General features: G+C 39.3%; 1 protein-coding gene across 2 annotated transcripts in view; it reads left to right on the top strand.

Moving 5' to 3' along the window:
- The window catches only part of LOC132126834 (cAMP-specific 3',5'-cyclic phosphodiesterase 4D-like), a 66090-nt gene that overhangs the window by 10146 nt on the left and 36962 nt on the right, over positions 1–18982 (top strand). The window contains exon 1 of one of the 2 annotated variants that reach the window (XM_059538373.1): positions 1231–1756. The exons of the other annotated variant lie outside the window; for it this stretch is intronic. Coding sequence (XP_059394356.1) covers positions 1551–1756 — 206 coding nt within the window. The 5' untranslated portion in view covers positions 1231–1550. Of the gene's footprint in view, positions 1–1230; positions 1757–18982 lie in introns of those variants that run through there. 2 annotated transcript variants of the gene reach the window in all.

Consider the following 18982-nt stretch of genomic DNA (forward strand, 5'->3'; position numbering starts at 1 on the left):
TCTTTGTTTGTTTCCGCGATCATTCTTGCTATGGTTGTGTACATAGGCCTACTTGCGGGGTGGATATTTCAAAATGGAGCAAGGTCATGTTGGGGTATGGCGGTTTTTTTTTTTTTTTTGTGCTTTCTAAAAATCGCAGAATTGCTTATTGCATAGTGGAATGCACTGTTGTAAATATCCCTGTCGTAAATGATCCTTGGCCCTGTCCCAAATGGCACACTGATGAACCCTCACGGTCATCCTCTGAGTTCACACATTCCTGACATCATGTCACTTTAACTAAAAACGCCCCCATGGGTGGGGTAAACTGCTACCTGATGCTAACTTAAGGTGATTTTGAAATGTAAATTCCCAATTGTATTTTTATAAACAGACTAGTTAGAATACATTTAATGGAAAAACAAAAGATTTGTGTTCAGAACTGTATAACTACAGTAAATGCCCATTGCCCCTGCAGGTGTTTAACCCCACAGACGATGTTTGAAAAACAAATTATGTCATTCTAACAATATAATTATATTTTTATTAAATAACATGCTCCCTATATACAGTTATACTGTTCTCATATCATATATAACTGTGATGTTCTACAAAACCATTAAAACACTTTTTTTTGTGAAAACCTTTTACATCGCTGTAGCCAATGTGCTCACCATGATTTTGCCAAGTTACACATATTCCTGGATCAACATCTTCTGATGATCCTGAATCAACATTATTGTCCAAAAATATAGACTTAACCCAATCCCAACCCCTAAACCTAACCTGACCCATAATTTATTCCTAAAATCAGTGTGAAATGATAGCTGATTAACAAGGGTGTGGAAGCACCTAACCCTGATTGTAAGCCTAAAACAGATATTTTCTGAAAAGTTAGATCTGAATTCTGATTGGGTGATTGGAATGTTGTTCCAGGATCCAGGATCATGTACTTGGTGAAATCACGCTCGCCTTGCCAATAGCCAAAGTAGTCCATAGTTAAAATAAAAATGACTGTCTTGGGGTTATTTTGCGAAAAACAGTGGGTTTTCCATCATAATGGTTTCGAAACTTATAGTTCAAGGCAAAAAACAAACAAATCCCAGATGCTTTAAACCTGCTTGTATCAGTGTTTTAAGTCCTCAGCTGAGTGGTGTGTTAAGCACACGGTGATGTAATGCACTGGGCGTCATATATAGCTCTCGCGCGCGCTCTCTCTCTCTCTCTCTCTCTCTCTCACTTCAGCCTGATTCAAGCAGCATATGTAGACGTTTTGCCTTCTTGTTTGCTGTGAGACTGCCATATGTCTCGGACAGAGTTTGAAATCACCCCGTCTCCTCTGCAGCACCTGAACGATACGGAGAGTGACTGAGCGAGTGTAACTTTGCTTCTGTAAACACGCGGGTTATCTGTCTCTAGCCGTGTAAACTTGCGCTGTTTTGGGTTCAGCACCACTGAAGGCTGAACAGCTCTTCTGAAATTATTATACAGGAATTATACGCGTCCGCGAACTTCGACTATTAAATACTCCAGACTTCGGAAAGCAGACACGGAGCTGAACTTGTGCAGTGATGGAGTGCTCGGCGCTGAGCAGGGAAGGCGCTGGTTTGGCCAAACCGCCCAAGCATCTCTGGAGGCAGCCCAGAACCCACATCCGAATCAAGCAGCGGTACCACTCCGACACCGAGCGGTACCTGTGCTGTAACCGAGGCACGGAGAAGCACCGCCCAAGTCTGAAAAAACCACGAATGTCCTGGCCGTCTTCTTTTAATAAACGGTAGGTATCGGTTCTTTTGAAATGCAATAGAGTAGAACTTCCTCATGTGAAAAGACAACTTCCCCATGTGATAGTTGTTTGTAGCTATCTCAGTAACTGTTTTCAGTGAAACGTACAGATATTCAAATATTCTTGTTTTGAAAGAGTGGTCTGGTTTCAAACATCTCACAGCCTGCTTAAATGGAATATTTTATGTGCGTTATGTCCTCTAAATTGAAATTCTAATAGCATCGTGTTTTGTAAAAGCTGTTTCAACAATAAAATGGAGGTATGTTTAAATTTAGTTAATAAAACAGGTCAGTCTACCAGGTAGCAGTTTAAAATGTCAGGTCGGGGCAAGTTGACACATTGATATCTAAGTTGCCACAATAGTGTTGTATGGTATAATTTTATAAAAATGTATTAACTTAATTTTTTTATGAACCAAAACATTTTTTTTTTTTGCACAAAAATGTTTTATGATTGTTTTAAATGTAGCTAAAAATCAATTAAGCATATTCATTACACCTACAGATACAGCTGTTTTTTTTAAGTCAATAATAATGTTAATAAACAGCTGGTTCTCATTTTCAACCTACCTGTGACAACATACCCCGACAGTATTTCTCATTAACTTTTTCATTAACAAAGTAACAGTATTACATTTCTAGAGTGTTTGTTTCTATATAGACACTGATTTTATAAAATAAACCCACCTTGAAAATTATTTACTGGAATATGAAGCAGGAAGGCCCCAGTCTTCCCTACGCAGCAAAGTGAAATCAGTAATGTTATGCGTTCCTTTCACCTGTTATTATAGTGTTTCCTTCAGTCGAATGTCAGACTCTTTCCTGGTCATTAAATATTGCTACAAATAGCAGTACATTTAATTGAAACCCTTTTGATTAAGCAACATTTTCATCAGTCACCCACACAGTGCTTTTTTAAAATGAAAGCACAAGTTATGCACAACTTGGCCATTAGATGTTGTATTAAAAATAGCTGAAGGTAAGGCAGCGTATGGTCCGTGAACGCCGATCGTTTGAGTTTTGAACAGCACTAAATCACAGAGAGTAAGAAGTAGGTGTACTAAAGTGACTCATGGCTGTGTTTTTACTTGTTTATTGAAGCTTTAACTTTATCTGGATATTAATAATATCAAGCTTTGGGTGTTCTGTGTCAATCATTTTCTTCACATTCTTCACATAATCATGTGGCTATGCTTTTTTTGCACATCCCTTTGTCTTACCCAGAGACTCTGATTCTGCATATCCAGACTCCAGTATCAGCCTTTTTATGCTTGTGATAATTCTCTTATAAATGGAAGTGTTTAGACTGAAGACTGATAATGCATCATGGGCTTTTAGGCTATTCCATGGACACCAAAAAACAATGCCCAGGGCAGGGGAGGTCCATTGAATTATCTATAGACTTTTAGTCTGATTTAGTTTTTGCTTAAAACCATGGGAAAAGAAAACATGCTTATATTAAATGCAGAATATCTCAATAGAGATCGTTAAACTTCATCTTACCTGTGCGTGTTTTCAGCTCATCAGTGCTTATTTTTTAATGCAAAGAGAGTGTGTGCTCATGGTTGGCAGGGAGGGAAGAGAAAGTGAACCACTGGGACAAAAAAAAAAAAATGTCGATTTGAGAAAAAAAGCTTTGATTGCTGGATTTAAACAAGCCTTGTAGAGGCTTGTTATCAATGCAAAGTAATGCAAATTCAAATATTTTCAGGCTAAATAATCAGACGATTATGCTTAATAAATCAAGAGAAACCGAAATTGTGATCAAAAAATTAAAATATGATTCATCGTGCAGCCCTAGTTATCGCCTATGGAGTAAACAGGCCTCAATAGTCTTTTAATTTAGCTTTCTGTGGAATCTCTTGTTTGAGTAAGTTGAGTGGGCAAGGTTTATTTGGGTTTATCATCCATCTGTTCTTCCATCATTAGTTATCAACATTCATTAGGTTAAAGGTTCTGTAAATACTTGTCCACACTTTTTTTTGGCAGGATTTATATCAATAATTCAAAGAAGGATGAATAAAATGAAGCAAGCAAACAGCAATTATGGGATTAAGAACACCAATCCAATATTTTAGTGTAAAGATAAATATGTGAAAAAAGATCAAAAGCTTTGGGTGAGTTCAATTATACATTTAAAAAGTAACCATACTATTCTGCAAAATGAATGCATGACTTAAGTTATTTCAAAATGCTGATCTGTTTGCACTTTGGAGAATAGGAAAGTTCATATGGTTTACAAGTCATGTACAGGGAAAGGTAAAATGTACAAGAAAAAGGTTCTGAGTGATAAAATACATAGTATAACAGTAGTATAGTAGAACATGGAACATTTTAAAATTGTTTTGCTTCCTGATAAGTTTAGAAACGTTCACGCAAAAGTGGAAAGTATATTTGATATCCATGATTTTTTCACAACTAAAAGTATCCAATAAATTCACCTTTATGTAGAATAAAACCACCTTTTTAGGGGCCCCACTATAAACAATATCTTATTGTGTACATTAAGTGAGTGTGCATTTTTCAAGCAATTTTTTAAAAGCTGAATATTATAGTGCATCCTTCAGAACAAGTAGTATTCAGGTTCCCCATGTGCTGAATGATGTGGCTCCATTTTTACCAGCTGATGGATTCCCTGCACCTCTTGTATCCAATGTATCACTTTCTTCAGCACAGATGTGTTGGATTATCTGGGGAAAGCACTGTCGTTCTCTAGATATCTGGGCAAACAGCAGTCATTTACACATTTAAATGACATTGTACTGGTGTCAGGGTGGCTATATTGCTGGCTTAAAATAAGTTGGAATTTAAAAATCACACACAGAATTACTAGAGGCGACAATAATAATTAAAAAGGTGAACATTTATTATATGCAAAAACACCCATGAACAGAAATACTAATATAAACCGAATTTATTTGGAAGAATACAGCATAGTTTGCACTATTACATACATTTTAACTTGTAAACATTTAAAAGTAAAAATGTAACATTTAAAAGTAACATTTTAAAGTGTATTCAACATTCTCTGTTATACCTTTTCACCAAAATAGTGCTGATTCTCGTGCCACTGTGTTGCTGAAAACAACGTGCCATGAAATACTGAGACTGACTCCATAAACTGGCCAGAAACAAACAGTACTGACTTAGTACTGTACTGACTTAATTTAGTATTATAAGGGATAAAATCAGTTGATGTTTTGAAAGGTAAAAGGCATTTCCATCATGTGATGGATGCATTTAGCTGACTGACATCTCTTCCCAATATGTTGCATTACGTAAAATAATATAATTTAAAGCACATTAAAGACTTTATAGATGAAATAAAACGTATACACACCATTATTTAACTTAAAAAGTACACCAATTAGGCAGCGCTGGGGATCACTCTATCCTCAATAGGATGCAAAAAGCCTCACTCTGACTGAAACTCAACAGCTGGGTTGTTTTGAGTTTTTTTAGAGAGTAGAAATGGATAAAAATACTGACAAAAGAAAAATGTGAGAAAATTGCTTAATAAAATTAAAATATGCAAAAAATCTGATTATTCCTTGAAAAATAAAGTTTTAATAATAATTGTAGTAGTAGTAGTAGTATATTAAGACCTATGTTCTACTGTACAATAGTAAAAGTTTCTGTGGGTTTTTGATATGATGTCAGTTTTTCTCAAATTAAATGGGAAAATGCTCATGAAGTGACCCTCAGAGCAGCTCTGGAAATAAAGTTTGTGCTCATGACCTCATATAGCAAAAACTAATAAAACAATGCAATTTTATGGATTCTGTAATTCTGTTCGTGTTTTCAGCAACACAGAAAGTGGCCTAATTATGGACAATATTAACCCCAAACTGGGCCAAATCAATCAAGGTTCCTTACCCAACAGTCTTAACTCAGCATTTAGGTTGAAAATTAAAAAAAAAAAAAGTGCAGATTTTGGAATCGATCTGTTATTGATTTAACTGTGGATTTTTCTGGATCTGGAATCCAAGACCAAAGAACAGGCTTTAATTTCTCTAGTGGCCTGTCAAGCTCCATTTTTTAATATCTAATCATCATAAAATGAATCCAGCTCCTGACTGCTGCCTCCAGTAATCATTATTCTGTTATAATTGACTTATTACATTCATTTTCCTTGGTGGCTTCATTTCTCTGTGACTGGCCATTTTTATCGCTAAAGGGCTGATGATACTTTAATTGCATTGTATGCAATTATATTAAGCCATACTTAATTTCTATCCCACCAATATTCCTGTTAATGCTCAACACACTGATGGCTTATTAATGAAGCACTGCTTTCGACAGTATTTTGTCCCCAAGTGCATGTAATATCCAAATCTGCATTATGACACTTAGTAAGGAAATACAATCTCAATTCCGGTCAAAATATAAGACATCCATTTTGGAAAAGTCCTTTCCAATTGGTGGTCAGCGATGCTGAGGTTTTGCCCTCAGGGGCACAGTGTGTAATATAGGTCAGAGCAGAAGAAAAAGATACCTCCTGTTCAAGGTCAGACAGGGACATGCTTCATCACGCCGCCTCGGTGCACTGAATAACTCTATAAAGCCTGTTCTTCACCTTTTGACTTTAGTAAGAATATAGTAGATAAGACATGCCTAACTGAGAGCTGTTTCAGAGCTGAGAGGATCTGAATGTTTCCTGCTCCATCGAAAGAAGGCCACTTTGTTCCCTTAACTAAAGATTTTCAGTGGGATCCTATCTTCTTTTATCATTTATAAAGGAACATTCATTTCGGTGTGTAATCTTTACATACAATGTTGGATTCACTGGAAATCACTGTCGTTTGTGACCTTAACTTAGCTGTACTGGCTGTGCTTTTTCTGAATGCTTAATTTTCTCTGCTCTGTTCAGCTCGAAGTGTAACTGCAGAAATGCACTTATCTGTCAGTGCCTGACCATCAGAAAGAGGGTCATTATCTGTCTGGCTGCGAGGACCCATAAGAACCGACCTGACTGTGTTCAGTGTGCTTTATCTCTGTCTTGCTGCAGAAAGTGATTGAAGTGAACTGATTATTGAAAAAGAATATGATATGCATGTATGCATGTATGCATAACACTTCCTTGTGTACACACTACTGTAGCAGATCTTACCCGAATCAGACAAATAAAAGAGTCGATCAGGACTGTGTTTGAAACATGAGCCAAATTCCTCAGGAAGGCAACCCGAGGTCATAAATCAGTTCTAGTGCCATAAGTCAGAAACAAGTTAACCAACCAACTCTTTCACAGAACAGCTTTCGACATTAACACCATTAGAACAATTATTGACAATTTCAATTGGGAGAAGAGATTGTCAAAGTAATTGAGATGCAACGCCGGACATCACATGTAAACCCATGAGAGTACTACACAAGATCCTTTGGATTGACTTCCCCCAGCAGAACCAGACTGAAATTCCTAAGGGGAGGCCTTTTAACCTCTGGTCTCCACATAAATCTTTGTCAGATAATGGCACAGAAAACTGTCTTTTCTACATATATATGGACCAAAATGACCTCAAAAAGACTTATAAATGAATATCTGTCCATCGCTTCACTTCATATTCATTTATATGTAACCCACACATTTGACTATCATGTTTAATCACTTATTGTGTTTGTCTTTTAATAACTATTGGATAGCTTAAAGATACATATTCATGTTTAGTGTGTACGTTTTTGAATCTGTTAGCTTGAAACAGTCATGACCATCAGTTATTTGTCAAATGTATCATATTCTTGTTATAGGAATCATGTCCAAAATTATACCCTTCAAGAGCGGAAAAATTCGGACCACATGCTTGATAAGATAACATGATTTATGATACCCCCGAGCCAAGACAATATCTGATTGGTCAAGACAACATTTGAGGTGTGGCCAACAGGCCAGTTTAAATACTCAGGACACCATAAAATCTTGCTTTTAGTTTTTAGCTTTGCTTCTTAGCTTTAGCTTTTAGCCATGCTTTTAGTCATCATTGTTCTTTAAAGGCCGTTCCAGCGTGCTTCGGCCTTTCAAACTTTACTTCTTTCTTTTCCGTTTGAGAGTTTCGTGTTCTGAGTTAAGTTTTGTAACACCGTGTCTGACCTCGAGTGCCCGTTCAACTTCAACCAGCCCACACAACTATGCGTCTTCAGCCAACGCCCCAACCACGGGCTTGCCAAGACGTCACTTCAGCGACTACTGAACTTCCAGCCAATCAGCGACATCGGGAAACCCCCTTTCAACGACAGCAAAGGGAACACAGGCAATGTACCTTCAGACATTTGTACTGGTGTATCTAATATAATTTTAACCTCATTGAGGAACTCAATGCGATGTTTAATTAAGTGATTGATGGCTGTTCATTTCTATGCAATTTAACGTATTGCTGTAAACTTGGGATTCCATATTTCCATTCTCTTAAACTCATCTTTCCCTAACTTTCGATCTTCCTGCAACTTGTGTGAATGTGTGAGTGTGTGTGCTTTGTGTTAGATTAGTTTATATGTCTTAGATTTATCTAATAAAGCCTTATTCATATTGAAAAGAGAAGTATCTTGTGTTTTGTGCAGTTCTTAAACTGCCGATCTTGTTACTGTGCTAATTGATAGTGTTTTCACTATACTTTGGATATTAATATCCAGCGCAGATTTGATGTTAAACGGCTCGTTCAGTAAATCGCAGGGCGTCTCAGTGATCAGCCGTGAAACAGTGATTCTGTTCAAATTCCCTTTAAAATCTTAAATGATTCCCTTTGAGCTAAATTGACCTGTTTCCCTTACACTACCATTCCAAAGTTTGGGGGTCTTTTAATGTTTTTGAAAGTCTCTTATGCTCAGCCTTATTTGATTTTAAATGCAGTAAGAAGAGGATGCATTAACTTGATCAAAAGTGAAAGTAAAGAGATTTATAATGTCACAAAAAATATATGTTTCAAATAAATGCTGGTCTTCTGAACTTTCCGTTCAGCAAAGAATCCCTAAAATAATTGTCATTGTTTCCACAAAGATATTAATCTCAAAACTGTTTTCAACATTGATAATAATAAGAACCATTATTAATAACCGATAATTAATAATAATTGATAAAAAATTGAGGAGGAAATCAGCTTATAGAATGATTTCTGAAGGATCATGTGACACTGAAGACTGGAGTAATGATGCAGCTTTTTTTTTCTTTGCCTTTTTTTCTTTGCATCACAGAAATAAATTATAAACTTTACAGTTTACATTTTTAATGTTTTTACATTTTGAAATATATTAAAAGAAATACAGTCACTTTCAATTTGAATACTTTAAACACTTTAATATATATATATATATATATATGCACACTTTGGTGGACTTGCAATCACACCACATCCTGTGCAACCATGAAACTTTAAGCAGCAGAACATTTTCTTGTGTCTTATAAATATTCTATATCCATTCTTGATCTTCAGACAGTGCTTTCCACTTCTCCATGAGCTCAGCTTTGCCCTTTTATTTCTAGGAATCTTGGAGGGGAAGGAACATTTAGATTTATTTGGAGTCGTAAGCCGTGTAAAATCACACACCGCACATCATGCATCGGGCCTGATTTAATAGAACAGCCTGGTCTTAAATTGAACTGTGATTTACATGAGTGGAATATGATTGCTGGATTTTGTCAAGAGGGCAGATAATGCCATTGGGTGAGATCCATAACACTCCAATACAAATTACAGTCATTTCAGTTGTTTCAAAGGGTGTTCTAATTGATAACAGATGCTTCTGCAGAGCGTTCGCATTCCGGCTCTGGAACCCAAACACGGCTTTGGTCTCTGATCCCCCCTCTGCCCACCACATGGTGCTTCATCTGTGAAATTAAACTCATTTCTCATTTGGGGGAGTTGGAGGGGTTAGGATGGGGAGCTGTTGCCAGACACCTCTCTCCACAGGCCACGAGGAAAATAATGGCCAACTCATGTCACGACTGAATATCAGAGCAACACCTGCTCGCCTAGGTTCACCTGACCCGACAGCAGCGCAACCGAATCATCGTTATTAGATCATTAATACTGTCCATATTATTCCTTCCTCTCATTGCAGACTCTCACTATCAATCTCTCTCCCATCTGTGTCCAGCTGTCAATGTCATTTTTTCTCCCTGTGGATTTCTTCAAAGCTTTGTTGTTCGTCTCCGCTTCGTCTTTTCGAAGCATGTCTGGTGTTATACTGCATTCTAGACATACATTACCAGCGAAAAGATTGGAGTAATTACAGATTTGTAATATTCTCTCATGATCACCAAAGCTGCATTTATTTGTTCAAAAATACAGTAAAACCTATAATATTATTACACTTTAATAGAATTATTGTGTGTTTTAAAATATTTTGAAAAGTTTTTTTTCTGTGATACAAAGCTACATTTTCAGCATCATTACTGCAGTCTTTAGTGTCACATGATCTTCAGAAATCATTCTAATATCGTGATTTGCTGCTCAAGACACATTTCTTATTATTATCTTATTTTAAATAATAATAATTACTAATACTTAATAATAAGGTTTTTTTAGCTAGGACATTTTAAATTGATCAAATGTAACAATAAAGGCATTTCTATCATGGCAACTTTCAGAAGATTTTAGCATGGTAATGGATTTGATAATGTTAATGTATTGGCGAAATAGATCTGCTACGCTGCTGCTAAATATGCTATTTCAAATGCATACAGAGATATGGTGCTGTGAGTTTTTAAGACATACTGCTGCTGAACACATAGCATATAAAATAACCCTTACAGATCTATAGAGGTGGAGCTGGAGAAGGTGAAGGGTTTCAGAGAAACTCTCAAAGCATGCTACAAAATGCTCAAGTGGATGCTAACCAGCCATTTAAATGTAAAGCTGCAAGCTTATTGGCTGTGTATGCAACATGAACCAATCAGCTTGTGCCTAGAGAGTTTCAAGAAAAAACTATAATGTTACAAAAACATTTCATTTTCAAAAAAATGCTGTTCTTTTGAACTTTCTGATTATCAATCAATCCTAAAAGATAAAACGCATCTTAATTTCCACATTAAAAATGAAGCATCAAAAACTGTTTGCATCACTAATAATAATAAGAACCATTATTATATAACACTACTGATCATATTATCAGCATATTACAGTAATGATTGGAATAATGATTCTGAAAATGCAGTTTTGCATCACAGGAATAAATAAAAATTAAAATACATTAAAAAATAAAACAGTTAATTTAATTTGCAATATTTCACAATATTACAATTTTTGCTTGGTGAGCATAAGAGACTTTTTAATTACATTTAAAAATTTCAGACTTTTTTTTATATTTCTGTTTTCAAGGTTGTCTCATTGTAATAATTTGGTGAATGAACTGTTATTTTTTTATTTCGTCTCAAATGCTTGGCGCCACAGACCCCATAATGCCTTAATGCTCACGCTGAACACAGCGGTGATGTTTGCTAATACAGCGTGTGCTCTTGAAGGTTTCGATGGTGTTGTGAGTATAAGCACAGGCACATTGTTTGCCTTAATAATGATTAATGCTCAGGCTTGGGTAAAAGCTGCTGCTGCCAGAGTTTGTGTTTGTTAAGTAACTCATCATGCCAGATGCCAAACAGACACTTTATCAGTTATTTCTGGTGTTTGATAAGGCAAGCAGTGCAATTACTATTGTTCATATTTAGGTTTAGCGATTTAAACAAACTTCTTAAACAGCTTTAGTGCATAACTTGTGGTTGATTGTCCTACAAATTTAAATTATACCAAAAATCGGTAAATGAATAAATGAATGAATGAATGAACATTGACTAGGGGCTCAAATTATGACTTGGTCAGTCTAAAAAAAAACCTATGTTCAGATCATATTTCATTAAAACAATCAGGTAAACAAACAACTAAAATATTACATTTGAAAATATATAAAATTAAATATATGATCATTAAGTATTCCCATTCAACATTTTTTTATAATGTGCATTTTTATTAGTTTTTGCTATTTAAAATATTGCTATGTGGCTTTCATTTTTTGCTTTTTCTTCAAATTTTGAAATTCTTCAACATAACATTTTTCAGTTAGTTATTTTTTTCTAGTTATTCTATTATTATTATTATTTATTTGTTATTATTATTATTATTATTATTATTTCATTTAAGACATGCTTTTTTGAGGCATAATGTCACAAAAATATCAGTATTTTGAAAAGCATAAATGTTAGTAAATCACATTGCATGATTCATTTGAATGCTTTACTCCCATAAATGTAGCATTTGAAAGGGAACCTCCTACAAATGCATATTCAATAAGGTCAGAAAATAACTGTCCACACCTTTTCAGGGCTAATTCTTCACTGCGTGTCTTTAGTCAAACCTGACAAGACTGTTTTAATGCCAAAAGACTGTTGAGCGGGTGCAAGCTGTTAGTAAATCTGGCCCCAAGTGTACAGAAAATGCACCCCAGGAGAGATTTATGACTGACTTTCCTGGTCCTTCAGGCCACATACAGAACTCAATTAATCAACCTCCAACATGTGAAACATAATTGCCATATGGTCTGAAGAGTGTGTTTTGCTACTTGAATCATTAAAATTATATTTCTGCAGAGACACATTTATATGTCCAGGTGTGAATATAATGTGCATACAGAATCTGATCTGTCAACACATATGAACATACAATTATACAACTGACAACTGATTTTTCCAATTTACAGTACACATGGTTGATCAGAAACCGGGTTCAGGATCACTCATAATAGCAGATGAATCTGCAGTCTTTCCATTAGCAGCTCAGATCAAATGCATTTCCTCGTGCATTTTCAGGTGCGCAAAACTTGTAACTGCAATCAATTTTAATTTGTTTCTTTTAAGGAAATTAACATAGCAGTAATCTACAAAACAGAAAATAAAACCAGATGTGTGTTTCTCAGTATCCACAGGCATCTGCTCCCAGAGATGTCAGGAGAGAGACAGGTTTTAGGTTAACAATACAGAGAGTTTTTTCCTGTCCCAATTATAGAATACGATCATGTTGTCTGTCTAATGAGTGCACTTCCTATGTTTCAGTCCATTCTGCCATATGCTGTGTGGATCTCAGACACGGTGATTTCAGACAGCATTCTTCTCATTTAAACACACATATGGCTCGCTGTCATCTTTTTTAACAGAGCTCAGGTGTCTACATAATGCTAAACCTGCTGTGAAAGTGATTATTTTACAAATCAGTACCATCATTAATTGTTACCCATCCTACCAGTCAAAGTCCTGTCGGTCCGAGTGACTGCGTCTTCCAAGGAAAAATCATTTCCAAATGATAGGTCACCCAAAAATTAAAACTGAATTATATAATCACTGTCATGTTGTTTCAAACATGTATGCTGTTTTTCTTTATAAAACAAAAGGAGAAATTCTGTTCAGCAAAATTATATCCAGCTGTTTTCCATTCAAGGACAGTTTTATTACTAATTATTAAAAAAAACTATGTTCTAAAACCATCCATATGATACTGTAACTTCTATGATGGATAGATATTAAAGGGATAGTTGACCCAAAAAGGAAGATTTGATGTTTATCTGCTTAGGCATCCAATATGTAAGTGACTTTGTTTCTTCAGTAGAACACAAACTGAAATTTTTAACTCAAACCGTCAAAGTCTGTCAGTCATATAATGGAAGTGGATGAGAATCATAGCTTTAAAGGAGTCAAAAAAAACATACACAAACAAAACCAAATTGAACCCTGCGGCTTTTGACGATGCATTGATGTGTAAAGACACAAAACGATCAGACTGTGCAAGAAACTCAACAGTTTATAGTTTTTTACCTCTGATATTTACTGCAATGTCTGAACTGTCCTGAGTGCATTTGCACCAGGCGGGAAGGAAGTCGACCGGAAGTTGAAGTCAGCCGCGTGCCGCCATCTTGTAGCAGAACTTCACTTGCGTTAGCATCCCATTGACTCCCATTCATTTTGGTGTTACTTTGACAGCGAATAACTTTACATCTGAGGCGTTTAAAGACTCCATTTGTCCATTATTTATTTCTAAAGATACACAACAATGTATAAAGGGCTCCATTACCTTCTATGTGACATAATGGCCCCGTAGAAACAGTTTTTGTAAAAATAGGCTAACGATTGCGTCATAACCACTCGACTCTCTGTCGCACAGTAGAGAAATTACCGTACAGACAGGAGAAGCTTGCAGGCAATCGGGGAGACGTCAAGAGAGAAGCCCATAGATACAAGCCCCGGCGTTACATTTTAAAATACTATACAAAATAATTAATCAGAATAATTACTCTTGCTCACTCACGCCAAAGAACTCCCCGCTCAAGCTCGCCGTCTCTGCAAGATTAACGATGGCAGTTTTCACGCACAGCTACTAGATTTAAATCTGTCAGACAGGTTGCTGACGTCATCAAGCTTAGTTTGAGTCTGCGCATCAGAAACGGAAGTGCTAAAAATTGCTAAAAATGGGCTTCACTTGTCTCAATTGAGTTCCAATGGGGTTGCTGTGTCCATTTCTTTTACTGTCTATGATTTGCACTCCTTCTTTTTCTTCTTGCTTTACGGTGGATCACAGACTTATAAGTGCATTACCGCCACCTATCTCTCAAATGGTCCGTTGACACTCTATCTACAATCTCAGTTAGGAGTGTCAATGGGCCACTTGAGAGATAGGTGGCGGTAATGAAGGTAATTAATCCATATCAAGTAAAAATGTCCAGAGTTTACCAACGTAATCTGGATAGGATATTGTTTGTCGCCCAATCCTATTTCACATTAAGTTAAAATTACATTTACAGTGTTACTAATGACCTTTTTTGTTTAGTTTTTTGCTGTTGTTGTTTTATCAAATTTCAGAGATCAATTAATTCATGTTTACTAGCCAGTGTCTTTCGTCCATTCTGCCCTCTGCCTTGAAAGGCCAAGAGTATCCGAGAGTCTCCTCTTCGCTGAGCCCGATGAGACTGCCGTTTCTCAAACTAGAGACTCTGATGTACTTTTGTCCTTTTGTTCTTGTTCATCTGAGCTGACCACCTCTCTCTCATGGTTAAATCCAGTTTGCTTTCTTCTTCAAGACAGTAGTGCACTGAATAAGCTTCATCTCTCAAAAGAAGAACAGAACCTGAGAAGAATCAATTACTCAATTACTCAGTAAATCATCCACTGAAGAAGCAGTACATATTCATAACTGCAAATTCAATACCTGCAAATTGTTTTGGAAAATTTGGATTTTATAATAAAACTAGACCTACATGTAGATTAGGTAGCAGTTTTATTTTAAATAGTGTTATCTTTCTTGTACAGTTTCTCTGTGTTTAAGCTTAGAGTTAAATGAGTGTTAAATTGAGCTGAGTAAGGTTAACCCAGCCTGCTTTAAATGTTCCAAAATGATTAACATTTAAAAGCATTTGTTAGAAATCTAGAAAAATAATTACAAAATTCATAAAAAAATAATCAAATGTAATCAGTTACTTTACTTTAATAAAGTACTTCCAATAGTTATATTACTTATTCCATTTTAACTCGTAAGCTGTAACCTATTACATTCGCAACACTGGTTAATAGTAACTGTAACCTCGAGAATTGGTCCCCAAATTAAAGTGTGACTGATAATCCTTACATTTTAGCCTAATAAATTATTATGTATGCGATATTTGCTATGCCATGCCATTCAAAACAACAAAGCCTCCTTTTTCTGTGCTCTGTCACAAATTTGGCAAACACTTCTATTTTGGAATAACTTACCCTATAATCAGTCTCTGTGCTGTCATTATTTCCCCGTATCACAAGAGGGCAGTTTTTTTAAATATCATTTCACATAATACACTGGCACTAGGGAGTAAATTGAATGAATTCTTCATTAGAGTTTGGCAGATTAATGTTGGCCAAAAATGATTAACAGTAAAGATGTGATGTAGGAATGGTAATGCAAGGAGTCACATGACACTCATCAACAAGGCTGGAGATGTGGCTTTTCTTCTCATATCCGACCACTAAGGCTGTTGCAGCATTTGCTTGGATAGGGTCATCAGTAACACTTTGGGACAAAATCCAGATTTATCCGAAGGGGGATGGGAAAAACGCTGTGTCTCACGATGATAGCAGATGGCTTGACGGTACAAAACAAATGGTCCAGCCGGACTTCTCCACGACAGAAGCAATGTACACCTGTTCACCAAAGCACAAATCATCAGCTACTCTTTCCCGAGTGAGGCGAGGCAAGCGTGTCTGTGCATGTGTTTATTGTTAGACTGTCTGAGCCGAATGCTGGGCAAAAAGAGTGTGTTTCTACGGTGATGGCCTTGAACAGAACATTTTCGGGTGGGGTATGATGGGAAAAGTCTTTTGTTTCGTCCTGCCAAGAACTCAGGAGGCTTGACTGTGACCTAAAGCAGGATTGCAAACCAGAATTTTACATTTTCTGAACCATACGTTACTGCCAGAATCATGAGGTGTTGTGTGTGGTTGTTAGGGGCGTGGCTACAGGGTTGTTAAGTTTTTGCTTAAAAGAGTTCTCTTACGAGAGTTCTCTAGTACTGCGTCTTAGCCAAGACGCTGCGGGAAAAGTCTCTTTTCACTATACACTGAAGCAAAAAATTATCCTTAATTTTGAATTATTGTAAAACGCATTTGCAGCAGCACACAGCCATAGGCGAGACGGCTCGCTCGCTCATTGGCTGCTCTGCGGCAACTGCATAAGCCTATCGAGCGCAGGCTGATGCAACATCAGACCAATGAGGGCGCTCGCGCCCTCCATGCCACTTCCCGCCGAAACGGGTGTGGCCTAGCCCTATAAAGGGAGCTCGAAAAGGCTGACTCACCTGATTTTTCATCTCTTCAGCGAAGCTCACGCATCGTTGGATCACGAGAGGAAGCAAGCGTCGTCCGATAGCATCTCAGCGGGACGAGCCATTCCTGAAGCCGCTGGCCAACGCTGCCTTCCACTGCCGTTCCTGCTGCGCTTTCCGGCGCCTATATCCTTTTCAATCCGTTATCCTCGTGTGTTTGTTTGCCCTGCGACACACACTCGTAAAAGAGCTGCGTCTTTTTAAAGATGCCTTCTTGCGGCTCGTGCAGAGCCCCACTCAGCGAGGGAGACCGTCACGTCATCTGTGTCTCCTGCCTGGGTGAAGATCATGCAGCGCTCCCGCTCGCTGACGGCGGCTGCCCTCATTGCGAGCTGTTGCCAATGGTGACTCTGAGGACTCGCTTGGCATTTTTCTCCGAGCCTGCATTCCCCGCCGCGCTGCAGTGCCATAAAAAGCGCCGCTCCCAGCGGATTCCGGAACCTTTTCCAGCTCGACCGAGCTCGCCGGTTCGCCCTGCTTCACCGGCCTCCCCTGCATCACTTCCCGATGGTCAGCGCCGCTGTCTGCCACCGCGTCTTCCGAGGAAGTTGATCTCAGGGCCGCGTCGGGGGAAGAGGACACGTGCTCTCTGCTAGCTTCGGGCAGCGAAGGCTGGGCGAGCTCCGTGGATCTCGCGCTTTCTGCTCAGAAGCCCAGCAGACGAGCTGACATCGAGAAGGAGCTGATGCGAGTGCTCACGCTGGCCGCGACGAGCCTCGGCCTCGAGTGGTCTGCACCAGCGCCCCCCTCTCGTTCCCGGCTGGATGGTAGTTTTCTTCCGGGTGAGCCTACTTCTCCGAACTCAAAGCCCGCCCCATTTCTTCCTGAGCTTCACGAAGAGGTGGCAAAGGCTTGGAACGCTCCATATTCAGCACGAACTCGTTCGTCTGTCTCACCAGCATTCTCCACACTTGATGATTCTAAAAACAGAGGCTACCAGTCACTTCCGCCGGAGGAACTGGCGATAGCGACGCACCTTTGCCCGCCCTCTGCTGGACGGCAGACGAAAGCGGTGTTGCCATCTAAAGCCAGCCGCATGACGTCATCTCTGCTTGCGCGGATCTTTTCTGCTGCTGGGCAGGCTGCGTCTGCACTACACACCATGGCCACGCTGCAGATATTCCAGGGTGATCTCCTCCGTAAGTTGGACGAGATGGGACCTGAGGCTATCTGTCTCGCGGATTTGAGGAGCGCTTCGGGTCTCTCTCTTCGCGCTACTAAGTCCGCTGCACAGGCCATGGGACGAGTTATGGCTTCCGCTACTGTGGCTGAGAGGCATCTCTGGCTGACGCTTTCAGACATGGCGGAGTCTGAACGCACTGCGTTCCTCGATGCTCCGCTGACTCCCGCTGGCCTCTTCGGATCTTCTGTCAACGAGTTCATTGAGAGATTCGTCGAGGACAAGAAAGCGTCTCAAGCATTTAAGTACTTCTTCCCGAAGCGCTCCGGTTCTGCAGCGAGTCGTGCTAGACCGGCCCCGCAAAGGCCACACCCCCAGCCACACCCCCTGCCTCCTGCTGCTTCATCGCAACAGCGTCAGCAACGCAGCTCGAGACCCCGCTCTCGCTCTACCGGCCGTCGCCCCGCGTCGCGGGGACCACGGCAGAGGATTACGGTGAGGCCGGAAGCCCCGAAGTCATCCTAGCACTCCTACGAAGCGCCGGTGTACGAGTCCCGCTGCGGCCGAACTCTCACGCAAACGCGCCGCTGTTTCAGTTCCAGGATTTGTGACCGTCTCAGCGTCTTCAGAAGAGTGTAATTTCTGGTGTCCCGGCCACGGCCGATGGTGCTATAAATGTAGTGACGATGCCCACTGCTCAGTGCCCATCTCCACATATAAGCACAGCCCTTCACACAGGGCTCGCACCCATAAAAGCGACTCAGGTCGATTGCGCGCACTACATAGTAAACGTGCCCACTCCTCAGTGCCCACAAACACTATGTCACACACGTCATGTGGTTTCTGTAAAAACGAAACCCGTGCACGTTCGTTCTGCCCAGGCAGACAGCGAGTCAAAAGCATTAAATGTGCACGCTTACAGCCCACAGTTACTCACAGACAGCACGAGTCCCACGGGACTCGCTCAGCCCTCCCTCACTCGGTTAAGCACTGTGGCGGGGTCGAGGACGAGCGATCTGCCCGCTGTGGTCAGCGCGCTCCCCGCCTCAAATGTCACAGGCATAACGCCCAGGTTACAGCACATCGAAGCGCTGCCGTTGCCCAGCCAACAGAGCGCGCTTCGCATCCAACCCTTAGCCATTCATGCAGACGCATGGTCAACGCTTCCAGGGGTTTCGGATTGGGTGCTAGACATTATAAGGAGAGGCTACCCGCTACAGTTTTTTTTCGACGCCCTCCGCGCTTTTTAGCGCGCGTCGAAACTACGGTCAAGACAGAAGT

Source organism: Carassius carassius, chromosome 44, assembly GCF_963082965.1.
Source record: "Carassius carassius chromosome 44, fCarCar2.1, whole genome shotgun sequence".
Taxonomy (NCBI): Eukaryota; Metazoa; Chordata; class Actinopteri; order Cypriniformes; family Cyprinidae; genus Carassius; species Carassius carassius.